This window comes from Chrysemys picta, chromosome 6 (genome assembly GCF_011386835.1).
Source record: "Chrysemys picta bellii isolate R12L10 chromosome 6, ASM1138683v2, whole genome shotgun sequence".
NCBI lineage: Eukaryota > Metazoa > Chordata > Testudines > Emydidae > Chrysemys > Chrysemys picta.
Genome location: NC_088796.1, coordinates 111,667,053 through 111,694,734, shown reverse-complemented (window position 1 = coordinate 111,694,734; position 27,682 = coordinate 111,667,053). Strand labels below are relative to the sequence as shown.

The window sequence follows — 27,682 nt, the reverse complement described above, 5'->3', positions numbered from 1 at the left end:
AAAAATATGAACATAGAATAAAATAACTTGTAATTATTTATTATTTGTGTTATGATAGCACCCATCTGCAAATGGGGGCTCATTGTGCCAGGCATTGTACACCCACATAATAAGAGACAGTCTCTGCTCCAAAAAGAGTTTACAATTAAAATAAACAGAAAAAGCAGAGGAACTATTTATAATCCATGTCACAGATGGGGAATTGAGGCACCAAGATGAAGTGATTACCTGGAATCATACAGGATGTCTATGGGAGAGTCGGGAATTAAACCCAAATCTCCAGAGTCCCGATCTAGTGCTTTAACCACTGTCTTGAAAATTTAAGGTTATCAAGTTTTTTGAACCTTAAAAAAATTTGGTTTGGATTAGAGCTGTCGATTAATCACAGTTAACTCACACAATTAACTACAAAAAAATGTATCGTGATTTAAAAAATTAATCGTGATTAAATTGCAGGTTTTTATCACATTGTTTAACAATAATAGAATACCAATTGAAATTTATTATAAATATTTTGGATATTTGTCCACATTTTCAAATATATTGATTTCAATTACAACATAGAATATAAAGTGTACAAGGTTCACTTTATATTATTATTTTTATTACAAATATTTGCACTGAAAAAATGACTAAGAAAAGAAATAGTATTTTTCAATTCACCACATACAAGTACTGTAGTGCAATTTCTTCATTGTAAAAGTGCAATTTACAAATGTAGATTTTTTTTTGTTACATAACTGCACTCTAAAACAAAACAATGCAAAACTTTAAAGCCTACAAGTCCACTCAGTCCTACTTCTTGTTCAGCCAAATTGCTAAGACAAACCAGTTTGTTTACATACATGAGAGAGAATGCTGCCTGCTTCTTATTTACAACGTCACTGCAGATTTGACAAAACGCAAAGAAGGTACCAATGTGAGATTTCTAAAGATAGCTACAGCACTCAGCCCAAGGTTTAAGAATCTGAGGTTTCAGAGTAGCAGCCGTGTTAGTCTGTATCCGCAAAAAGAACAGGAGTACTTGTGGCACCTTAGAGACTAACAAATTTATTAGAGCATAAGCTTTCATGGGCTACTGCCTTTTGGAAGTGCCTTCCAAAATCTGAGAGGGACAAGGTGTGGAGCATGCTTTCAGAAGTCTTAAAAGAGCAATACTCTGATGCGGAAACGACAGAATCTAAACCACCAAAAAAGAAAATCAATCTTCTACTGGTGGCATCTGACTCAGATGATGAAAATAAACATGCGTCAGTCTGCACTGCTTTGGATCGTTATCCAGCAGAACCCATCATCAGCATGGATGCATGTCCTCTGGAATCAGGAGCGGCGCCAGGGTTTTTGCCGCCCTAGGCGGCAGCACTCCTCCTCTGAGCATTCGGCGGCGAGGGTCCTTCCGCTCCGTGTCTTCGGGGCACTTCGGCGGTGGGTCCCAGAGTGAGTGAAGGACTTGCTGCCGAATTTCCGCCGAGGATGGCAAAATGCCGCCCCCCAAATCCTGATGCCCTAAGCAACCGCCTAGGGTCGCCTAGTGGAAGCACCGGCCCTGTCTCGAATGGTGATTGAAGCATGAAGACACATATGAATCTTTAGCGCATCTGGAAAGTAAATATCTTGTGATGCTGGCTGCAACAGTGTCATGCGAACGCCTGTTCTCACTTTCAAGTGACATTGTAAACAAGAAGAGGGCAGCATTATCTCCTGCAAATGTAAACAAGCTTGTTTGTCTCAGCAACTGGCTGACTGAGTTGACTTGTAGGATCTAAAGTTTTACATTGTTTTATTTTTGAATGCAGCTATATTTTGTACATAATTCTAGATTTGTAAGTTCCACTTTTATGATAAAGAGATTGCACTACAGTACTTGTATTAGGTGAATTGAAAAATGCTATTTCTTTTGTTTTTGACAGGGCAAATGTTTGTAATAAAAATAAATATAGAGTGAGCACTGTACACTTTCTATTCTGTGTTATCATTGAAATCAATATATTTGAACATGTAGAAAACATCCAAACGTATTTAAATAAATGGTATTCTATTATTGTTTAACAGCGTGATTAATCACGCAATTAATTTTTTAAATTGCATAATTAATTTTTTTAATCGCTTGACAGCCCTAGGTTTGGATTCAGCTTAAGTTTGGGGAGAAGGTTATAGATGGTTCTTATTCAAAACAGTTTCCTGGCCTGTAGCCAGACAAAGTAGAGTTCACTGTTGAGAAAAAACCTTTGAGCTATTGACTAGAATCAAGGCAGTCCATTCAATCCATGAGTCCTACGTGTAACTCTAGGGAGGATGCGGAGGCTGCTCATAAGAAAAAAAAGCAAAGGCACTGAAAAGAAAACACACTATTAATTTTCTTAATTCCAATTAGTCAACATGTAAACCTTACAAGAAAGAACAAACCACATAGTCATGGTTGGCATTAAAAAGGTAACACAACTTACTGAGGGTACATCTACACTACAGGGGGGAGTCGATTTAAGATACGCAAATTCAGCTACGTGAATAGTGTAGCTGAATTCGACGTATCGCAGCCGACTTACCCCGCTGTGAGGACGGCGGCAAAATCGACTTCTGCGGCTTTCTGTCGACGGCGCTTACTCCCACCTCCACTGTGGAGTAAGAGCGTCGATTCGGGGATCGATTGTCGCGTCCCAACGGGACGCGATAAATCAATCCCCGAGAGGTCGATTTCTACCCGCCGATTCAGGCGGGTAGTGTAGACCTAGCCTGAGATAATTTATTTTGCCACAAGATTAGGACTAAATATTGGAATTTAAAATAATAAAGTTAATGCTAAAGATAAGAAAAATTTTTCCTTTTTTAATGGCAACCAGTATGCATGCCAAGCACATGCTTTTCCTTATTATTAACCATCAACAATGTGTTCAGCTCTGCACATGATAGCCCTACCCCAACCAGTTTACAATCTAATGGAAATGGTATTACTAATGTAAATGCCCAAGGTAAGAATACATTGTGGTGATGTTGAGAAGTCACCCCAATGTTGCTAGAGAACATATGAGGGAAACGAGGACTGAGATTGTCTGGCTCTAATCTAAGGGGAGAGGTGCAGTAATACAAAAAATACTCACATCTCCACATAAGATCAGGCATGGGTCTTTGGCAATAAAGTCCCCAGCACTACCAGAGCAATTTCATGCATCTCATTCTTTGTGCCTCACAAGCCAGGGGAATGCTGGCAGTACCGGTTGGTGAATTAGCTATCTGGCAGCTGCCCTTTGTAGCTTCTCAGGTCTCACAGCTTCTGGCAGTATTCAATTGTCCTGGCAGACAGCCCAGGATGAAACATAAATGAGGCTAACAGCAGCTTTTCTCTGTGGCAGTTTTGGTGGAAGGCACCTGCTTTCAAAATGATGCCTCTTGTCTTTCTGCGGTTGGGAGGAAGTCTCTAATCCTGCCATGGAAACATGGGGCCGCCCTGGTGACTGCGGATGGCAATTCCTCTTCTCCTTTAAAAGGAAATAAAACTTCCTCCTTTTGGCAGAAGGTCTACACGAGTAATTGCATACACAAAATATGTATTGGTGGGTGCAAAACATGCAGCCGGAGTCAGAAGCACTCTTCTCTGCCTTTAGGCCTCTCCTTAAACTTGTAAACACAACACACACAGAGACACACACACACACACACACAAACAATGTCATCCCACAAGTGCTCCATAGCTGCCAAAGTTCACGGAGTTACTTGTATGACCTTCTTTTAAATACCCAATGTGTCAGGACAATGTAGCTAATTAAAAGTGACACATGAAGTTTTTGATATACTTTAACAACCATATTCCATTATTGTGTTAAAATCAATTGTTTCAGAAAAAAATGGTTTCACTAGGGGCCTGTCTTCACTTAAAACATTACAGTGGCACAGCTGTAGCACTTCTGTGTAGACACTACCTATGCCATAGGAGAGGTTCTCAGAAGAATTCTTCTATTGACCTAGCACTGTCTACACCAGGGGTTAGGTCAGTATAGCTATCTCTCTTGGGTGGTGTGGATTTTTCACACCCTTGAGAGACCTAGCAATACTGATGTAAAATCCTAGTGTACAGCAAGCCTAATACTGAAATAGTCAACAAGCTTTATATACACAATAGGGCAAGCTACAATCATCAACGGGTATCCTGATTTATACCTACTTGATATATAGTGGCTGGCTCCTTCTTGCTCTAGGAATACCAACTGATCCGCCTTTTGTTCTCTAACATTTTCCCTTTAGTGATAAAAGCATTACACCCCCATATGGAACTAAACCAACATCTAATTTACCAGCATTTGATTCTGCCCTCAACAGATACTGGAAAAGGATAGCTGGCATTCACAGGGGCTAGAGAATCACAGATGAAAGGGTCATAATACTACAGATGAAAGGGTCACAATACTATCTGTGAATCCAGTTTGTGCTGTCTGACAGTTGGACATTAAGCAGATTTTCACCAGTGTAACAAATGGCAATGTGAAGACACAGTGACTCATCAACAAAACTGTGGACAGAAAATACCTATTGGGGGAGAGGATTAATAAGGTTTACTGTCAAGACTACCCAGCTAATTTTGGGGGGCCCAATCTGAGACACCTAGGGTCTCACTTTTCAGACATGCTGATCACCCACAGCTACCATTAGCTTCATTTGGGGCTGGAAGAATCATAGATTTATAGATTTTGGGTCAGAAGAGACAATTAACTCACATAGTCTGACCTCCTACATAACGCAGGCCATAGAATTTCACCAAGTGGAAGCCCTTAACTAGAGCATTTCTTTTAGAAAGACATCCAGCTCGATTTAAAGACTCCAAGTCATGGAGAATCCACCTCAACCCTAGGTAAGTTTTTCCAATTACTCTTGCTGTTAACAATTTATGTTTTTTCTAGTGAGCCCCTCTTAAAAATCAGTCCCCAGAGAGCACATCCAGAAACAGAGGCACCCGGAATCAATGAATATTTTTGCAAACGTTGGCCTACAGGATTTACTCAAGCCCACAGAGTAAGTGGCAAACCAGAAATAGATCCCAGGAGCCTCAATTCAGAGAGAGAGCTCCTTTGCGCTCACTCTTGCTGCCGCTCGCCTTTAGGTTCTCAAATCTAAGACTCCATAGGCCGTGTCCACACACAAACTTGCACTGATGTAAATATAGTTGTGTTTTCAAACCAATTTAGTTAAACGGGTGGAAGATTGTCTAATAATACCTTGCTCCTAGCTCTTTTCATCAGTAGATATCAAAGCACAATCTTTAGCGTGTTAATCCTCACAACACCTGTGTCAGCATAGACACTTTTATTTTTGTTTTTATGAGTGGCTTGTTGCAGTTTTGTGTACCCAATAAAAACTGAAGTAAGGGTGTCTGCACACAAACTTGCACCGGTGTAACACAGCTCTGTTAGTTCTAGCACTGCAAGTTTGCATGGAGTCAAGGCCTAAGTAAAGTTATTGAGATACCTAGTGAGTATTGTCATGAGTATTTCCAAAACAACATAATCAAGAATGATGTGTACGTCTGAGAGTATCAGGGAGACCGATTAACTCAGTTTAATGAGTAGCTTTGCCTCTCATATCTCAATCTGAGACAGTTACTCCCATGTGACCAGACAATTAAGAGTTTAAACATTTGCAAGAGAATTCAGCTATTAAAAGAATTGTGAAAATAACATTAAATCCATGACACCATCCACCAAAAGCAAAAGAAAGAAAGAAAAACTTACAAAAATTAGAATTGAAACTGTTTGGTTATCACCCCACTATACATATGTATGGCAGCCACATATAGAACCAGCTTCTGGCTTCTTCTGCCTTGGTTTGCAAGGCATAAAGAGCCCCTTTACCACTGGGCATCTATTCAGGAAGCAGCCAAAATTGGTGCTTGTGCTTTGTGAGTACAAAGACGTGAGGTCAGGGGGAAGTGTCACCACTGATAGCAGAACCTGGCACCTCAAATGGGACACTGATGGATCTGTCCCTCACTCCATTTCCAACTCCCTCCTCCACTAACCAGTAGTCAGTAGCCAACACTCATGGGAAAGCTCATGTTGTGATTTTTTTAAGGGATATAGTGTTGTAGCTCTGTGTGTGCTTCTCCTGGTTCCAAAGCATTCTGCCTACTTCTACCTACACTGGTAGGTTGCCTCTTGCTGCTGCCAGTGGTGTAGGACATCCCCATTTCTCCAGTTGCGTCAATGATTTGAAAAGCAGTATAACCCAGAGCAAAGTAAGGGCTTGTCTATACTTACCGCGCTGGTTCGGCGGCAGGCAATCGAACTTCTGGGTTCGATTTATCGCGTCTAGTCTGGACGCGATAAATCGAACTCAGAAGTGCTCCCCGTCGACTCCGGTAATCCTGCTCGCCGCGAGGAGTACGCGGAGTCGACGGGGGAGCCTGCCTGCCGGGTCTGGACGGCGGTAAGTTATTCACGTAGCTGAAGTTGCGTACCTTAGTTCGATTTGGGGGTTTAGTGTAGACCAAGCCTAAGAGACTATGTCTTGAGAGATGGCCGGTGATATCACATGGTGATAATGTTGGGGTTAACTGCTACACATCCTGGAACCGCAGACCTCTACTCATTCTCTAATCAATTTTCTTTTCTGCATAGTGAATTCCATTGAGGAGCACCAAGGGCCAGATTTTCAAAAGTGTTTATGTAGTTAGAGATGCATACAGATGCCTAGTGAGATTTTCAAAAGTGGCTAACTCCCATTGGGTTAATACTCCCGTGGTGAGTTAGCTGTTTTTGAGAATACTACTAATCACTATCTGCATCTCAAGGCATCTAATACCTTAAAAAAAATCTGGCCCCAAGTCCTTAGGGGTGGGGAAGGGGAAGAACAGATGCACAGGTGGAATTTTAAGGCTCCAAAATGGTAAATACTTGTGTTAACGCAATACAGAGGTCCACAACAATGACATCTATTGAATGGAATGACACAAATTCTGCTTTCACCTGAACACACACAACCCCACTGAAGATTTAGTTTAACAGTTAATTAGTGGGATAGGAAAGATCTATGCTAGTCAATTCATTTCTTAATTAAAACCCGTGTTTTATATTATCTTATGTGATTCATCTTTCGGACGACACCTTACTATCCAAGAATCTGTCTGCTCCGTGTGGACATTAACAAACCATGATGTTATTTAAATAATAGAGTTTCCGCTCATGTCCTGGCCTGAAATATCTATTGCCTTCAAATTAGTAGGGGAATTTTATCAAGGGGATCCTGATCGCCGCTCCCAGGAAAAAATGGTTACATACCGGTTACTGTTGTTCTTCAAAACGTGATGTAGCCATGCATTCTACTGAGGTTATGCACACCCAGTGCCCATGAGCCAGAGAACTTTGCCAGCAGTACCCATAGGAGTGGCGTTCACACCCTGCAGCCTTAGCCCCTCCCCAGGTCAGCACCACGACAACCTTCTTAGTGCCTGGCCACCAAACATCAGAAGTACAGATTCCAATGCAAAGGGGACAGAGGGCGAGCTGTGGAATACATGTCTGCATCACATCTCGAAGAACAAGAGTTACAGGTAGGTAACCGGATTTTTCTTCAAGTAGATGCAGCCCTGTATTCTACTTAGGTGTCTCACAAACACTACTCATAGGAGATAGGGCTCAGAGTCTATTTAACTAAGACTGCAGGACTGCCTTCCCAAAGTTGGCATCTGATCTGGACGCAGCAGTAATGGTTTATAAAAATATGCACAGAGGACCAAGTGGCAGCCATGCAAATGTCCAATATAGGAATGTCACTTAGGAATGCTGTTGATTCTGGGTGGAATGAGTTCACACCCTTTGAGGGGGCCATAGTCTGGGCTACTTCAAATGCTGTCACGATACTGGAAGATATCCACCTGGAAATTGTCTGGGAAGAGTCCGCTTGACCCTTCATTCAGTCTGCATATGAGACAAACAAACAAGATGAGGAGGAGAAAGGTTTGGTCCCATCCGGATAAAAAGCTAAACTTCACTTGACAGCCAGCTCATGAAGACATTGTTCCTCTGAATGCGGCTTAAGGAAGAACACTGGTAAATATATAGCATGGTTCAAGTGAAGCTGGGAAACCACTTTGGATAAAAACTTAGGGTGCGGCCTCAGGATGACTTTGTGTTTAAAAAATTGCATGTAAGGAGGCTCCACCATCAAAGCCTGAAACTCACCTACCCTCTTTGCAGACACTATCACCACAAGGAAGGCAGGTTTTCTGACACAGAAGGGAGAAAGAAGATGTTGCCAGAGGCTCGAAGGCAGCCCCATAAGAGCCGCTAACACAGCAATAAGGTCTTACAAAGGAAACGGCTCTTTAACTGGAGGGTGGAGACGAGTGACTCCTTTCAAGAACCTCCCTGCCACAGGTTTGAAAACACTGACTTCCCATGGATGGGCAGAGAGCAAGTGTATGTATAACCCAATCTGATGGTGCTTAGGACCCAGTTGTCTATGGTAATCAAGTCCCAAACACTGTAAAAATGAGTTAGCCCATTCCCGGACGGGGATGGGGGGTGGACAGAGAAGGAGAGATTGCTACTGGATCACTGTCCTGGACACGAGACAAAATGGGTGCTTGCTGGATGCTGAGTGGTGGGATGAGACAGCTGGTTAAACCCAGCAGCAAAGGACCTTCTCCTCTGGGATCCATGGCCCTTCCAGGAATAGTCTCACTGCCTTACAGGAAGGGAGCACTGTCCGAAACAAACACTGTGAATAGTATTGCTGCTGCTGCTGACCTCTATAGTGGCATCTCTTCACGGCCAGAGTATTTACTGCCAAAGAATGTAAAGTAGCTAGGGAGTCTTTAAAAGAGAGCAGGGTTTCATCTTTTTTCCCCCCCCCTGAAAACAAAATAAAGCCATAAAATGTTGGTCAACAATGGTCTGCACAACTGGAGCAATGCCCAAATTCTGCTGCCATGAGGTCCTCCACATGGTCATGGCCAACATCATAATTCTGGCTGCAGCATCTGCCACACCCAGAGATGAGCGCAACAAGGTGATGGCCACAATACAGCCTTCCGCAATGAATTCCATCAACTCTTCCCTGTAGGGTTCTGGCAACTGGTCTGCGAACTTAGACATGGCTACCCAATTGACAAAGTCATATTTAGAGAGCAACACCTGCTAGTTCGTGATGTACATTTGCAGGGAACAGGATGTATAAATCTTCCTCTGCATAAAGTTCATCCTCTTGGACTCTGTCCTTCAGGATAGACTTATACCTCCCCTGCCTTGCCCTATCATTTGCTGCAGTTATCATCGGTGAGCTTGGGGCCAAGTGGGGGTAAAACCCCTCAAAACCTTGCATAGGGATGAAGTGCCACTTGTCCAAATGTTTCACTGTGGGACGCAACAAAGCTGGAGTATCCCAGAGGGCCTTTGCAAGTGCCAAGAGAGACTCATTTATCAGGAGGGCTATTCTCACCAGCACTCATGATTGGAGAGTATCCAGCATCTTAGATGAACTCTCCTGCAGGAATTCCACCTGAATACCCAAGGTAGCAACCATATACCCAAGGAGGTCATGATACATCTTAAAGGCCTCAGGTACTGAGGGAGAGGAGGATTCCGGCATGGTAGAATCATCCAGGAAAGATGTGAAGGCAGTTTGCTGTGCTGGTGATGGGTCCTGTCTCTTGCACCACAGGATCTGGTCGGAATAGCCCCAGAGGTCCAGGTGGAACAGCTCAGCAGTCACTTGCAGTAGAGATGGCTTGTAGCCAACATTGGGACCACTAATCTCATTCTGGAGCGAGTCAAGGAGAGGGACCTCAGGGACCAAGGAACAACCCAAGGATTCCAAGGAGGCCACTGGTATATGGATAAGGCACCGGTGACCAGTAGTCACTAAGCCAAGAGCCTCTGTCCTGACTGCCTACCCAACGATAAGGGAGAGGATGACCCCAACCTGGATTTTGTGGTGTCCTGGGATGTTCTCTGGTCACAACATGGGAGCCAACCCTAATGGGGCAAACAAGCAATCAGACTTGTCTGAAGTTCAATATGGGGGCAGCATTGGTGCCAAAGAGGAATGGAGGACCAGCACCAGTGGTACCAAATGAGAGACATTCCCATCTGGTACCTAGAGAGGCGTCATTACAATGGTACCAAACTTGATGAAGAGATTTGCTGCCAAGACAATGACGGTGACAAAGGATGTACCAATGTTGATGGGGCCATTGCTGCCAGTCCCAGCAACAGTCTCAACTCCAATTTCTGAGGCCTGAGAGGTGCAAGCTGTGGTGCTGATGAGCCCAGTTGCTCTGTGATGCAGCCAGAAGATTCCAAGAGTACTGTGACAGGTTGGACCCCCCACCCCGTCTGGGATGCCACCTGAGATACAACTGAGACCACCTGTTCTGCCAGCCTGGGACCCCTTTAACCTGTCTTGCTGAGCCAGGCTCTTAAGCCTCCTCTAGCACACACATGGGCAGGGCCACACCCAGCTGCAGAAAGACACAGACACTGAGATCAGCTCTGGGAAGACTCAGCTTAAGGGACTTGCTCCAGCTCTCAGGTGCCCACCTCTCTTGGAGAGCAGACCCAAAGGTATATTGTCTTGCGCTGTATAGAAGACGCTGCACAGCACAAGCTCATAAAATTTCACCCTCTTCCTCAATGTGAAAAGAGATATGCACGACTTCTTGCTCCCCCAGTTAGAAATTACATAAACTGAGTTTAATAATAAACAAAGCAAATGTTATTAACTATAAAAGGCCGATTTTAGGTGGTTAAAGAGATAGCAAACAGAACAAAGCAGATTACTAAGCAAATAAAACAAAATAGGCAAACTAAGCTTGATTCACTAAAGAAACAGGTTACAAAATGTAATTTCTTGCCCTAAATATTGTATTTAGGCAGGATGCAGGGTTTCTGTAGCTCAGAGTTCCAGTTATTTTCTTACAGACTGGACCCCTGTCCCAGTCTGGATTCACCCCTGCCTTTCCCTTCAGGTTGGTTTCTTTGTCCCTTCAGGTACTTTCAGCAGTCTTTCTTCTTAGGTAGGCAATGGAGGAGAGTCCTGTTTGCCTTCCTCCCCACCCTTAAACAAGATTTACATAAGGCGGGAATCTTTTGTTTCCCAAACTTGACCCCTCTCTCCTTTTAGTGGAAAGTTACAAGAAGTCCAAGATGATGTTCAGTATCAGGTGACAAGACCACCTGACCTAGTGATGTCACAGTTACGTCCCAGGACGCCTCCCAGGAAAGACAGAGATTAGTATCTTCACAGTCTTGTTGTTTCTTCCTAATGGCCCATCAAATCTGATGGCCTGTTGTCTGGTAGGTGCCTTCCAAATACACACCCAGTTGTAATTGTTACATAGTCCATATTCCTAACTTTAGATACAAAAATGATACATGCATGCAAATTGGATAATCACATTCAGTAAATCATAATCTTTTCAATGATATCTCATATGACCCATTTTGCATAACACATCTTAGTTGTGTCATATGCATATCACAAGCATAATTCCATAAAGAATATGGAGTGTAACGTCACAAGTACAACAGAGAATAAGGTGGTAGAAGCCATGGCATTAGCAAACTCTTGAACCAGTAGACAGTCCAGGAATGAGAGGCAAAGCAGGTCTGATGATGCCTGGTATGCAACCTGCATGGAGACAGTCAACGCTGGTGCTGATGCCATCAGTACTGGACTCAGTATATGCCCCAGGGTCAAAACGGGAGTTGATCATACAGGGTCTCGCAGCTCTTAGGGCAGCACAGGGGAACTCTGACTTGATCCACAGGCAGTGAGAAGGAACTGAGAGGGGTTGAGGCGCTGCTGTCCTTATATGGATAGGGCCACAGGACATGAGTGTCTCCCCTATCGGTACTGCTAGGCAAACTTCTTTAGCTCCAGTGCCCTGGGTGCACCCACTCAGTATGGAATCACTGCCTTGCTTTCCTGGTAACTGTTGGGTGTGGATAAAAGCTGACCAATTGCAGGTTTTCTTCCTGGTGTACTCAAGTGATGACAATGAACAATTTCTGTTCATTGATTAAGGGACGTAGAAGCAGAAGCAAATAGGATTGTGTGAGTTTCTTAAAAAAGAATGTTAAGGTTATAAAAATGTGTGTGCAAAGTCTGCATGGGCCAGGCATTCGGGAAAAGTTGCCTTGTACTGTTCTCCCTGTCATGAAGCCAGCACCCATAGCATAGTCCAATCTTCAGGGCCTAACTGTGAATCTTTCACATTGACATAATGAGGACTATTCATGAGATTAACTACTTACTTATGTGAGTAAGGGGCTCATCACCTACCTGAAGTTTTTTTCCACAGCCAGTCCATTGTGAAGATATATCCAACACCTTTCTAATGGTATTTTCTATCCTTTTATTAAGTCTAACGTCCACATCCTCAGCTGAAGTATAGATGTTGCTCTAGTAAAGTCAATGATGATCTTTCCCCAAAAGTGTTAACACTGCTCCTCTGGGTTCTGCAGTTTGTTCCGTTGAAGTCAATGGGAGTTCTGCCACTGAATTTCACCCTTTGTTATTCAAAACATTAGCTGTCCCATTCATGGCAGTCATGTTAGCTTCAGGATCTTGAATACTTTTCTTAATTTCACCCAGTCAGACCATGGGAAAAGACTTTGTCAGATCTTTTCAATCTTCAAGAGATATCTCCCAGTCTTAACTAGTATTGTGGTACTGTTGGCTTCAATTAACTGCCACATAGAGTAGCTGCCTGCTTTCTGTGATATTTCAGAGTTCTTCTGACTTATCTGGGTTGATGATGGTGATAAAGTGTCTTGATTAGCACATCTTTATAATGGTAATGCTTTCCATATTGTTGAAAATTTCTTCCATTTCAAGGCTTCAGGCATTTTCACATTAAATCAGTTCTAATAATAAATTTCACATTGGGGGGAAAGATAGTGTGTCTTGGGGAGGAGACAAAGATTAAGAAATCAAATGGGTGAAGGCTGGGGCTCATCAGTACAACGTACTTCTCTAAGAACCAGTAAGGAACAAAAGTATTTTTGTAAATGATTTTTCAAGATATGCTGACCTCTGAAAACACAAAATGAATTTAGACTGAAACTGACCATTCATTTTTGCACTTGGATTTCTTTAATTTTTCCTACATAAAAACAAATAGCATAGGGTGGACACAAAGAAGTCAAGCTTCACCTCCACAGAAATTGTGGCCTCTCTCATAACTTATGCAGCAGCAAGTCTGGAAGTAGTAACCTCCAGTTGGTTTCATAAGCACTACACTGCAAACAAATAAATAATCAGAGAACATGAGACATCAGAGATGGAAAAAAGTATGTATTTTATCTAGTCCACCCCATTGCCGGTGTCCTACTGTTCTGGGAAGCGTATTTTCCAATCTAGTCTTAAATGTTTCAACCAGCAAAGGGGATACTGTCACTGCCCTCGAGAGACTATTCCACAGTCGGAGAGATCTCACTGTTTGGAAAGAGTTTTTTTCCTGCTATTTGGCCTAGATTCTCTTTTGCTCTCTTTCATCCCATATCTTTACAGGACACAAGAAACTCTGCAAGGTTTGTCTCTTGGTGCTTCTGCCACATGCTCCCTCTAGGAAAGGAGAGATGGAATGGGTCACAACAAGTGTAGGCAGCATAGCTTCCAAGTCCTACAGAGCCTTTCGCCTCTTAAAGTCTTTGAGGCTTTGCAGAAGGTCAATCCTTCGGCATTCCTCACTCCCATGACAGGCTGACAAGCACCCTCAGGAATCATTCTGCCAATGGCCACCCCCTCCAATACACAAATTTATGTCTGGGTGGTGCTGTTTCCTTTGCAGTGGTAGGGCAATGCAGAGCGGAGAAGAATGCTGGATGTTCAGGCTGACACATTGCCAGGGAAGCATGCTACATGAAGCCAGTTGCTTCCTGATCCCACCCTAGCAATCCTCTTGAAGACCAAGCAGAGCTATGAGCTGCTTCCACAGCCCCATGAGGAGAGAGAGTATGCTGCACTGGTTTCACTTCCCCAGTTTTGCTCTTTTGGGAGGTTTAGGGCCCATTTTACTTCTAGTTGCTCCTCTGGTAGTGAGCACAGGGCTGTCAGTCATGAGCCTTTCAGTGTACTGTTCTCCTAAGTTAGGGCTCCTAAAAGGACTCAGATTTCCTATGCTGTTAATTGCTGCATTGAAGCTATTTGGAGTAGTTAGTTTCAGTAACAGGGATCATAGTGTTGCTGATCCCTCTTGAGATCTCAGCAGGGTCTGACCATCTGGGCACCTAATTCCCATTAGTTTAAATGGGAGTTGGGTGCCTAGGTTCTTTTGAAAACACCCCTACACATACCTGACCACCCTAGACACCCCTAGGTATCGTTAGGTACCTAAATATGTCACTAGAAACCTAGATACCTCACTAGAAACAGTACAGGGTCTGCTTACCCAACCCTTCTCTAGCACTTCTCAGTTATTCACTGTCGCCACCTGATGGCCAAATGAAAACTTGTTCAACTAAAATTTCTAACAACACTATAGCCAGCTTGTCTTCACTACTGTGCTACATCAATGCAGCTGCGTTCTCCTGTTGACGTGAATACTCCACCTCCAGGAGAGGCACGGAAGCTATGTTGGCAGGAGAGCATCTCCTGCTGAAAGTGCAGTGCAGACACCACTTTAAGTCGAGGTCACTTACGTCCCTCAGAGGGGTAGTTTTTTCACACCTGAAGGATGTAAGTTACATCGATTTAAGCCATAGTGTAGATAAGCCCTCTCTCTTGCTTATAAGCACCCAAACCTCTCCATCCATTTTATGTCCGCACCCATAAAGTTTCTGGATTTTTTCTAGTAATTAAATATTCGTATTTTAGGCTCTTCATTTCTTTACTAGCATAATGACCCAGGAGCATTCCCTCCCCATTGATGACTAGGATTTTGGAACAACTAAAGAGACTTTACACAGAGAATCTTTGCAAGGGTTTTATACTGGGCCTAGTTCACACTGGGATAGGGAGTGCGAGGTGAACACGCAAACAGTGCATAGGTGATGAATAATGCTCATAGCTATTGGCCACAGCTGAATTTCAATGTTTTGTTATATCCCCAGTAACTGAGGATGTAATCAGACCAATGCACAGATAGCATTGGTTGGACTGTTTTGAAATCCTAGGTTTAGCTTTGCTCCAAGTTGGTGTAATATCTGATATTTTTTGCAAAACTCTTACAGAAGCAAAGTTTTTGTGAAAAAGGAGTACACATACTAAGTTTTTCCAGCAGCATGTACTGTAGTACATGTAAAAAATCACACCCACCCACAAGAATATGCAAGGAGTCCTTGCTCCCCTCTCAGTTCCTGTATCCCCAGTGAGTTAGAAGTGCTTCTTATGCTAACAAGGTTGCTCGTCAACCAGTTACTTGATTGCCACACACTGTTAATACCTGGACACTTCTGAGCCTGTTGGAACTCAAACACCTCAATGAAGGCTCTTCCCTATAAAAGTGTTATTGTGTTTACCCTTCCTGAGGAGAATAGGAACATGTTCATCTGCAACAGACTTTCAGAAAGGAACATCTTCCCTAGATCCACGACTGATTGATTCCAAAGAATTTGATTATGACTCATTTAACATTGCTCTATGTCTTTCCAGGACAAGCCAGTAGTTAGATGTTCTCTCTCCACATCTATAAACACCATTTTTTATGAATATGGAAAACAGACTCACATAACAAAGGTGATGAACATTTCAAAACAGATCCAAAGACCAGGGTTCTATGGAGAATATTAACTCTATGGGATTGCCACTGCAAGCAGATCATTTTCTTGTTTATTTCTAAAAAAATAAAAACAAATGTTTTTAATTTAAAACTGAGTCCAAGATAGTCATTTGGAAATACTACAGTAGAACCTCAGAGTTACGAACACCTTGGCAATGGAGGTTGTTCATAGCTCTAAAATGTTCGTAACTCTGAACAAAACGTTAGGGTGGTTCTTTCAACAGTTTACAACTGAACATTGACTTCATACAGCTCTGAAACTTTACTATGCAGAAGAAAAATGCTGTTTTTAAGCCTCTTAATTTAAATGAAACAAGCACAGAAATAGTTTCTTTACCTTGTCAAATCTCTTTTTTAAAACTTTCCCTTCATTTTTTTAGTAGTTTACATTTAACACAGTACTGGATTTGCCTTTGGGGGGAGCTCTGCTGGTGCCTGATTGCTTACTTCCCATTCCGAATGAGGTGTGTGGTTGACTGTTCAGAACTCTGAGGTTCTACTGTACTGCACTATTCTAGTATAGCAGCCCTAAAGAAGTTAGCCATTTAACATCTAAATTAGTTCTTAATCTTCTCTAGTGAGCAACAGTAGTTGATGACAGAAGAAAACATGAATGCTATGGGCCTCATTTGATCCAGTTGCAGTCAATGGCAAAACACTTAGAGTGGGACCTGCAAATGTACTTAGGTGCCTAAATCCCAGACTTAGGCTACTAAGTCTCTGGTTTCTGTGCCTCAGATGCAGTTTTGGCTCCACTACGATCCACGAAACTCCCACTGAGCCCGGTAAGCTCCTAAATGCAGTTGGCATCTAAATTTTCAGGGTAAACTTTCCCTGGGTGCCTAAATTTCTGCCTCTGAGCATGCACACTGCTGCCTCCCTCTAGGCATCCAGATGTCTATCTCCTGGCCATGCACTAGAGTGAATCACAAACCAGACAAGTCAAGTGACCTAATACTTATCTCGCACGCAGGGCCCAATCTAGTAGGCAGCTTCTGAGCATACCAACAAGACTGGGCCCCCGTCAAAATCCCACCACCACGAGAGGAAGCTGTGAAGGTGGTGTCCACCTTATACCTTTAGCCCAAAGGTTAGAGCACTCACCTGGGATGTGGGAGGCCAACATTCAATTCCCCCCTCTGCTAGAGGGGGAGAAGGGAGAGCCCTTTTCAAATCCTACCTCTCAGGAGAGTACTTTAATCACTGAGCTATGGATATTCTGAGGTGGGGCACCCTCAATCTCTCCTGTTAGAGCTGGTCTTCTGTGGCTAAATCAAGCCATTGGGCTAGAAAGAATAAGAAAGACAGTGGCTGTGTAGTCCAGTGGTTAGGGCACACAGTTGCGGGGTTAGGAGACGCCAGTCCAGTCCCCCTGCTCCAATCACTCTTTTTATTATTTATTCACATGGGAATAGCTTCAACTGGAGAGACTGGGGGAACCCTAGATCAGACTATCCCATAGCTCGGTGGTTAAAGCGCCCATCTTAGAGGTAGACCTCTGTTCAAATCATTTCTTCCCCTCTTGCAGAGAGGGGAGAATTGAACCTGGGTCTCCCACATCCCAGGCAGGTGTTTTTACCCCTGGGCTAAAAGTTATAAGGTGGGCATGCCTCCTCCCTTAGCCCTAGGTGCCTAAACTGCCTGACTTCAAGTGGCACTTTCCTTTTAGTGGCTCACTTATCAGAGCTAGGTGTCCATCTCCAAGAAAGGGGCGGGGCTTAGCACACACCCTTCTGGTTAGTATCTTCCATAGACTAGCTTAGGGGGCTCCTCACTTAGTGTGCTGGGTTTTGTGGGTCACATTCTTAGATGCCCCCCTCTCTCTTCTCATTGATTGCATGGGGACTCTAGGCATCGGTTTCAGCTTTGTAAATGGCAGTGTTGTTCCTGTAATTTTCTAGCTTACAAGTTAGGTGCTACAATGCTGAGAGTTGCAACACCTAAGTGCCTTTGTGGATCCCACCTTGACAAGAGTAAAGAAAGAAGGGTTGGGAGACAGAGAAAAGTGATCAAAATTAGATGAAAGTTACCAAGTAAACAGATCAATATGTCCTAACTGGTGCTGGGGAACAAATATCTGTATGTAGATTCTTCTCAAACCACTGCAGTGTTCCACTGTTATTCCTTGTCTTGCCTTAGATAAGGAGCATCTTCTTCCCTCATTCTTCAGACATCTGTTGATACCAATTGCAGCAATGCACTCATATCAACTAAAAACAGATCTAGATAATACCTGGCCATAGATTCAAATGCTAAAATTCTAAGAGTGTAACTCTGGTGATTGTTCTGTAGATTTAATCTCCTTTTTTAAACAAACTTCTATGAAACCTGCAGTGAAAGTGTGTAGTAATATGATTGTTCTAGTAAATCACCACTCCATTTTATATTTGCATTGTAAAAACAAAACATACAAATGTATAGCAAGAGTGCAATTCTCACCTTAGTTATTCTTGTCCTTCTAAGTTCTTTTCTAACTCTCACTTTCCCCATCTATGGTGACTTTTAAAGCAGTGGCTCTCAACCATTCCAGACTACTGAACTCCTTTCAGGAATTTGATTCGTCTTGCATACCCCCAAGTTTCACCTCACTTCAAAACTACTTGCTTACAAAATCAGACATAAAAATACAAAAGTGTCACAGCACTCCATTATTGAAAAATTGCTTGCTTCCTCATTTTCACCATATAATTATAAAAAAAACCAATTCAAATATAAATAGTGTACTTACATTTCAGTGTACAGTTCATAGAGCAGTATAAACAGGTCATCTCTATGAAATTTTATTTTGTACTGACTTCACTAGTGCTTTTTATGTAGCCTGTTGTAAAACTAGGCAAATATCTAGATGAGTTGATGTACCCCCTGGAAGACCTCTACTTACCCCCAAGGGTACACATAGCCCTGGTTGAGATCCACTGTTTTAAAGCATTTGCCCTTAAATCATCTCTGTGAGAAAAATAACAGTTAAAACATTCAAAGATGTGCAACTTTCAAAGAAAATGAAGAGCTCTGGAATAATATTTAGCACATACCATAGCACCTTTCATTGGGAGATCTCAGAGTGCTTAACAGGGGAAAACACAGATCTCCGTTTTCCAAATGAGGAAACCAAGGCTAATGACTCAGTTCAGCAAAGTTCATACTTAAATTTCACCCAGTGCATAACTCCATGGCTATTTAGCAATGCACTGATGCCTAACTTTATGAGTATGCTTTAGTTTCATTGAAATCTATGGGACTTAAGTACATACTTAAGTCCTTGGTTAAACCCAGGGCAAAACAGTGAACAGGAGTACATTATAGTTAAATCCTCACTCAGGACTTCAGGATCAAGTCCACTGTGTGCTATGAAGCAGGGTTCTTAGGTTAGCATTTCACAGAACCTGTTCTCTCACAGGAATCTCCATCTTCCAAGATGTACCACTGGGATAGATTTAACAAGTGATAATATGTGCTTGGAGTCTAACCTAGTGTGCTGGAGAAAATGAGAGTAAAAACCATAATGCAGTTGAAAGAAACAGCTTCACGAAGGGCTAGGGCTATTCACTCCAACTCTTACAAAGAGGAAGTGCATTAAGATAGCTATAAAAGTACAAATTCTGACAAAGAGCAGGGCTTTTGAAATAACCCTATAAACTTTAATATTATGGTGCGAATAGCTAGGATCCTTAGTTCACAAGTAAGGCATTTTCTTAATTACGTCTATTGAAATACCAGCAACATAAAAACAATAACCAGTAAGAACAATATCATTTGGCAAGCCGATGGCTTGTCTATATGGTGCAGCAATGCAGACTACAAAGGTGTGATTTCTACAGTGCACTAGCACATTACGCATTAACTGGTCTGTGTAGACCCTGCTGGTACACACTAAAAGTTCTCTAGTGTACTTTAATGGAGCGCTGTTTAAAATAGAAAAATGTTATAAGCACACTATGGAACTCTTAGTGTGCATCAGCAGGGTCTACATGGACCAATTAATGTGTCTCACACTGATGTGCTTTAGAAATCACATCCCAGTAGTGAGCATTGCCCCACTGTGTAGACATGCACTGATTTTGGCATTTTGGCCTCAGTTGAGGAATGCACTTAAGCACATACTTAAATCCATCCCTGCTAAAGCACACGCTTAAATGTCTGAACAGCTATGCTTTCCTGACTTAGGGCCTCAATGAAATCAAATGAAGCAGGGACATCTACTGAAATGTCAAAGTTAGTTAATATTGAAAGCTTGCTAATTTCCATTGATGCTAATACCATCAATTGTAAGTGATAAAACTGTTGCATACTTTGATAAAATATAATCATTCAGAACATATAATTTAACAAGCCAGTTCTCCATATAAATTAGTCTTCATAATAGTTTATTCTTTGCTTATGCCTAACCCTACCCATGTCCTATAAGCACCTAGAAAAATCCCTGATGTTTGATTGAAATAAACTTTAGTTTTACCAGATAATCAGCAAAAAAGACTGACTTCAGTGGGAGCATGATCAGGCCCAAAGTCAAATTTTTGTTATGTTTTCTAGATAGCAAGCAACAAAATCAGCATCAAATACTTCCTCAAAAGCATGTCTCTGTTTTAGTTGCTACATGCAACTAAGAGAAATTCCCTTTCTAGTTCTGCAGTCCTAGAGCTTTTATTCTGCGATAACTTTGACTTTAGCCACATATACATTCATATTTGCAGGACTGCTCAAATATGCAAAAGTCTGCATTGTGCCTGAGAAGTAATTTAACAAATGTTTCAAACATTTTGGGGAGACCCAATCCTGGTGGCCTTATACAAAAGAAGAATTCCACTGAAATCAATAGGACTTTACACACAAGTAGAGAGAAGTTTTGATTCTGTGTCTCTCTTGTAACCAGGATCTTTGTAATATACAAACATTTCCTATTATTTAAACAGCAACTCCCCAAAATTCATACTGTAACCAGTAAAGGAAAATTTAAAATACCAGCATATGTAAGAGAAACATCTCTCACCTTCGCAGATTTAAAAAAAATAATTCCTTATGAACCAAAATGCTAATTTTCTTTTCAAACCACCATCAAGTTGCAATGAACTAGAATGGCCAGAAGATGGTGCTCATTTGCTTTGACTCTGTTCATTGTTTAGCTCCAAGATTCACAATACAAGGTCTACAAAACTCACAATAAAAATAAAGGTATAAAGAAATTGTACTTGCTGTCATCATTTGAGAAGAATTTTATGAATGAAAAAATCCACAATACAAAAAATAAAATAAAAAAAATCCAAAATACAACCCAAAGTATGGGTTCTATTAAGTGTAATTCAAAGGACTGATCTTCAGAAATTCAAATCCCTACGCTGAAGTACAGTTTTTTCATTTGGACCAACGCTATTAAAAATGGGTGCCTAAAATCAGGCTCCTACATCCACATTTAGGCTCTGATCCTCCAAAAATGTTCACATGTCCTTAACTTTATGGGTCAGATCCTCAGCTGACTTAAATTAGCAGAGTTCTATTGACTTCAGCTGAGCTATGCTGATTTATCAGTTTAGAATCAAGCACTGTAACTTAAATGGGGCTATTCTCGGTACGCAAAATTAAGTTTGTGCATACATTTTTGCAAGATCAGGGCCTTTGACACCTAAATGAAGAGCCTGATTTTCAAAAGTGTTGAGCACCCAGCAGCCCCTATTTACTTCAGTAAGATCTTTTGAAAATCAGGCTGCTTATTTCAGTGCCTAACTATGGATTTATCAACTTAACATTAAGGACTCATTTTTGAAAGTCGGTCTTATTTTTGTTTGCATCATTGACTTTGGAGACTAAGTACACAAAGTTGGTGAAACATTTTTTAAAAGGGAGAGGAAAGTTATAATGGACGTTCCTTATAATCCAACTATTTCTGTTCACAGACAAATATATCCTAGTTATTGTTTCATTTACAAAACAATTTGAAGACAGTATACAAACAAAATATATGTATAATAAAAAACTCAGTTTTAAAATCAGTGCTAATTTTTAAACCAGCTCTTCACAGCAGATATTCTGGATGGAAAAATGAAAATATTTTAAATTATGTATTTTTGCTTAAAAATTTCAGTTTTGCAAGCCATTCTACATTATAATTAAAAAAAACATTCAAAAGGTGTACAAAGCCTCATGTTCTTTTAAAAAGGAACTGTTCTGCCACCTTTAATACAATATTCTGTGGAGTGTGGGATTAAAGCATCCTTTGAGGTTTGACATACTAGTCCAGATGTCATCACAGCTGCATATTTTGGAAGTGCATTGCGAAAGGGAGTATGCTAAAGGCACTACTGGTTTTCTTGATTTAGCCTTGAGTAAATTCCACTGCTAGTGACTGACTCTTTACTCGGAAAGTAAGAAGCATCCTTGATCACTCCTGAAAAGGCGTAGTCCATTGCCGGGTGAAAAGACAACGCTGGAACCAGTCCAGGTGTTAAGTAGGGTGACATAAATCCAGGCAGCCCTCTTCCAGGGGTGGAATAAGCCAGTTTTAGAGGGCTAATCCCCAGTCTAGGATTTAGGCCATAAAGATTTGTTGCATTTCCAAATGATGTAGAACTGGTTTGAAGAGGGGAGAAAGCTGATGTATTGCCAAATGCTCCAACACCTAATCCTGTGAGGCTAAAATTAGAGGCTCTCTGTAAGGCACTAAATTCAGATCTAGATGGGTTTGCAAAGTCTTTGACATTTTGTTTATTCTCTTTCCTATTCAAGATCTGTTCTATGGCTTGGACCACATCTCCTTTGCAGAACTGCAGGATACTCTCCAGCTTGCTTCGTTTATGACTAGGAAAGACTTTGGTGAGAATGCCAAGTGGGTCTCTTTGTCTTGAAGCAGCAGCAGGCGGACTGGAACTGGGGGCAGCAAAATCCTTGGACCATTCACTTTCATTTCCTGATTCCATGTCTGAAGAAGAAAGGGACCCTGAACTTTCGACACCTTCCAACTGCTGCTCCAGATTAGGACACTGAACAGTATCTTCCTTTTCTGAGATCTCCAGGCCAGACGACTTCACTCTATAGCTTCCACTAGCTTCTGCTGACTCAAGCGAAGATATCAGGGGAGGAGGATGTGATAGGACTACAGGACCTTCCAACACCCTGAAGTATGAGTCATACTTCTGCACCTGCCCTTCTGGGAAATTAAAAAAAAAAAATTAATTTAGTCTAAAACTCCCCCACTAGCCTTCAAAAGCCTTATAAATAGCTACCAAAATTTCCACACAGTACACACTACACTTCCCAAGAAAAGATATAGCGTGAAATCCGAGTCCCATTGAAGTAAACAGTAAAATTGGCAAGGACTCCAACTGAGCCATGATTTTATCCCTTGGTGTTCAAAGCAATGAACAGTGTAATTAAGATTGACATCTGAAAAATGACTAAATAAAAAATGGCACCTTTGTACACTATGGATCCTTGCCCAGATTCTCATTCATTTCAATGGAGCTGTGCTGGTATGCAATAAGAAAACATCAGACTCCCCCTGTTTATTTAGTTATATCAGCTCACTTAAATGATGAAACAGCCATGTTGGCTCTGCAGGGCTAAGAGAACAGGCAGGATTCTCTTCCTTCTTGTTCTTCATCAACAGAATTACTTCCAGGTTTCAGAGTAGCAGCCGTGTTAGTCTGTATCCGCAAAAAGAAGAACAGGAGTACTTGTGGCACCTTAGGGACTAACAAATTTATTAGAGCATAAGCTTTCGTGGACTACAGCCCACTTCTTTGGATGCATATGTATCCGAAGAAGTGGGCTGTAGTCCACGAAAGCTTATGCTCTAATAAATTTGTTAGTCCCTAAGGTGCCACAAGTACTCCTGTTCTTCTTTTTGAGAATTACTTCCTAAATTCAGACTTTCATTAGAATGCTCAGTGCCATTTTGTGTGGAAAATTGAGGAAATTCCCTCCAGTTGATTTTGACTTGGGGGAGACTGAGGAGAGGAAGCAGAAAATCAGCTTAGTCCTCCCTACTCTTTAGTTACTTTTTATGCTCATGAAGAAGAAAAATTATTCATTTAAAAAAAAAACTGAACAATGGGTGATGCTCACTGAGTAACATTCTTTCATCTAAAGGGAAAGATCCAGATTTTATAATTTTTAGCTGAGATACAGACAGAGGAGGCAGCTAAAATTAAAATGAATAATGATGCAAGACTTCCCAAATTGTTCAGCATAGTACTTACATCATGTCAATACTTTTTGGGGAGGCAATAAAATAAATATTGGACATGCCCAGAACAAAAATTTAGGCCCCTATCCTTCTATTGCTCCCATGCAGGTAAACATTTGTGCCTGCATAGTCACACTGATTTCACTGGGGCTCTCCATGGGCACAAGGTTCTACCTGTGCACACAAATTACAGAATTAAGGCTTTCATGGTTAATTAGAGGAAAATCCACATAATTTCATTGTAGCATAAATGTGGGGCTTCTGGTTTTGGTATTTTATTAATTTAAATTTTCCAAGGGTTATTTTTAGCAATTTTTGCACTTTATATAGATATTCAAAAATCAAGTTTTTTTCCCCAAGGCTCTCTCTTTGTATATACTGTAATGAGTAATCTCTGTCATGTTCCTTTAACATCTTACTGTTTCAAACAGCATGACATTAAAGTGTACTAGGGAACCTCTAGTGTACTACAGCAAGATCTACATGGACCAATTAAGGCTAAACATGTTAGTACATTTTAGGAATCACACCCACTGTAGTCCGCATTACTGTGCTATGTAGACAAGTTGTTAAATACAAGTAACCATTTCCAGTGTTTATTGGATAAAAACTGGTTTATTATCAATTAAAACCTAAAATCAGAAGCCCCACAAACATGTAAATATTGAAAAATTTCTCATATTTGCACAATCTTCTTAGCAACCATCCCACATAGACTTTCAGTGTTTAAAAACTAAGGCTCCAATCCTGCAAAGGCTTATAAGCATATGTAGTCCCATAAGGGCTGATTTTGCACCCACTAAAGTAAACAAGAGTTTTGCCACTGATTTCAGTGATGCTTAAGCCTTTGCAGGATCAGAGACCACTGAATGATCTCCCATACATGCATGATCCTTAACACACTGAAGCACATTTGGAACAGCTATATTCAAGATTTGTCAAAATATAAAGTATAGCTCAATTAATGTTAGCATTTCTAGATTTAAGAAGATTCCTTAAGTTATGTTACTTTCTTTGACATATCAAATACCCAAATGTGTATGCGAGTCTTTCAGTTAACTTTGTTGTATATCAAAACTATTGCCAAAAGCAAGGATTAAGGACCTGATGCTGCCACCCTTAGTCTCTATAGTCCAGTGTAGTTTAAATGGACTTCATCCTTAAGTATGAATTTGCGAGATAAATTTTAACAAAAATGTAAGAAAATCAGTAGGAGTCATAGTTTGCTTTGTTTTTGTTTTAAGAAAAGGTATCCACTTCTTTGTGGCATCATGATACCAACTTCATAAACACCATACTCCTAAACTTACAAAATGGCTTCTTGCATCTCAAATGTTTTTTTAAACTGATCGTCTGTTATTTTATTTGTAAAAGCTGCATTATATATATTATACAGATAACGTATTGCTTACTATACTACCTATGCAACAGTTGCATATGTACACAGTGTATGCATAATAACATAACATTGCACATTTAGCATTTATCTATACATGCAAAAATAAAGACCCTGATCTCGCAAACACAAGCACTTTACTTATTTGCTTAAACTTAAAACACATGCTTAAATGTTGACAAAACTGAGGCCATATATCACTGATATAATCTAAAACTTATTAAACATGAAATTTCCTATTTTACTGCATAACATATTGCATTTTGTTATATCATATGTGTGTGTGCATATGTATATACATACACATACGTGCCCAAATGCAATATATTACATATGGAATAGATAACAGGAAAGTGCATATGTAATAAAAAAAAACATAAATGTGTTTATACTTCATGCATATCATTCATCCACAATATGCAATACACTGCCTATATGCGCATAAATATGCAATACATGTGTACATATACAGTACTGATGCAACCTTGGCTAGATTTTTAGAAGAGCTCAGTGCATGAGGCTCTTTTGAAACCCTGGCAGTAAGCATCCGCTGGGTGCTGAGCACGGATAATAAGGTTCTGGTTTGGGAGCCTACAGAGGAGCAGAGCTCTTTTGGGTCTCTGGCCCCTATTGCGTGTATAGCATCAGGATAGTTCCCCATATCGACAGGCGCCGCCGCCTGTCCGCACGGCCTGTGATCAGCCTCTCCAGGGCGCACACAGCTCGCACCGGGCAGGGGAAATCGTGGCCACACTGAAGTCAGTATCTGCCGCAGAGGGGCCAGGATTTCGGCGCGGCTGCGGGTCCGTTCCCTGCCCCACGCACTCCCCGCCCCGCCCGGCTCCGCTCGCACACCTCTTCTCCCCGGCTGGAGCTCCGCGCTCGCGCCCCCGCGCGCCGGCGCCCGCCCGGCAGCTCCGCGGCCCGTGGCCGCCAGGCTCAGCGCCGCCTCCCCACGGGCGGCGGGCGGGCGCTGCTGGAGGAGGTGCTGGAGCCCCCGGGCCTCGCTCTCCTCCTGCGCCTGCTGCCGGCGCAGCGCCACCTGCGCGGCCATGACCCGCTGGCGCTCGGCGATCAGCGCGCATTTGGCGCAGGCACAGTCCCGCCAGCGACAGAAGCGTTTGTGGCCCTTGAGCGCGGACACCACGCCGTGGTTGCGGCAGCGGGCGCACTTCGGGGTCCGCGGCGAGCAGGCGCCGCGCTCCGGGCCCCCCGCCGCCGGGCAGCAGGGGCTGGAGCCGCCTGTGGCGGCGGCGGCGGCTGCAGCAGCGGCGGCCGCTGCCCGCAAGAAGAGGCTGGGCGGGCGGAGGAAGGCGGGGGGCACGGGCAGCGCCGGAGCCGGGGGTGGAAGGGTGCCCAGCCCCTGGGGCAGCAGCGGGGAGCTGCCCGGCTCCATGCCCGCAGAGAGGAGCCCGGGCACCGCACAGCTCCGCGCGCCTCTGGGGGAGAACCGCCGCCGTCTGCCCCCTCTCCCCTCCCGGTGCGGGGAGTTAAGCGTCTCTCCCGGGTGGAGCAGGGCACAGCGCCACGCCCCTTGCAAGGGGACAGCCCCCAAAAGCGAGGTGGGATGGTGGCGCATGGCCCCCACTGCCCCGGCGCACCGCTCCTTGGTGGGAGCCCAGGCGGTTGCTCCACACTGACGAGAGGATAGGACTTATTTGTGAGAGTGTGTTTAGGTAAATGCTGAGAGAGCGGCGAGAGCTGCATATGTCTTTCTTCCTCCACAGCACTTCCCTGTTCCCGTCCAGCCTGACTCAGGGCTCGGTTCTCCAAACCCCTAAACCCATGCTTAAACCTTGGCAGCATTAAGCCTAAAAATATGGGCCCACCACCAGGTTCAGTTCCCCCTTCTGCCGGAGGAGATGAAAGGATTTCAGCTGAGCCATAAAGTTCAATGCTCGAGGGGACCACCAGATTATCTAATCCAGAGGTTCTCAAACTATGGGGCAGGCCAGTCAAGGGAGGTTTTTTTTCTTTTAAAGAGTTTTGGCTGTCAGTTCCAGGTGACTGAGGCCCCTGGAGCCTGCTTGTTAGGGCACCCACCCGGGAGGAGGGCGACTCAGGGTCCAGTCCCCCTGCTCTAATGACTCTATTTAGCCACAGTGGAACAGCTTCAACAGGAGAAACTGAGGGAGCCCCAAATCCAAATATCCTACAGCTAGGTGGTTAGCGCACTCTCCGGAGAGAGGTGGGAGACCCCTCTTCAGATCAGGGGATTGGAATGAGTTTAGATGCCTGCGGAGTTTGGGGGGGAGTTTTGTGGTTCGCAGTGGAGCCTAAAACTAGGATTTAGGCATCTAAGCAGTGCTTAATTTGTGCCAGGGCTGAGCCCCGGCCCCTCCAGGCTTGGCAGTTCATAACCCCGGCACCTCTGGGCTTGCTGTGTCAGTTATGCAAGTAC

At 42.7% G+C, this 27,682-nt stretch overlaps 1 protein-coding gene across 1 annotated transcript; it reads right to left on the bottom strand.

Moving 5' to 3' along the window:
* Positions 1-17,378: 17,378 nt before the first annotated feature.
* Positions 17,379-26,905, bottom strand: DMRTA1 (DMRT like family A1). The gene is made up of 2 exons (XM_024105674.3): positions 26,137-26,905; positions 17,379-22,847 (listed from the first exon to the last, which is right to left on the bottom strand). Exons 1-2 carry the CDS (start codon positions 26,858-26,860, stop codon positions 22,000-22,002), a joined length of 1,572 nt encoding a protein of 523 aa, XP_023961442.2. The 5' UTR covers positions 26,861-26,905; the 3' UTR covers positions 17,379-21,999.
* Positions 26,906-27,682: the final 777 nt, after the last annotated feature.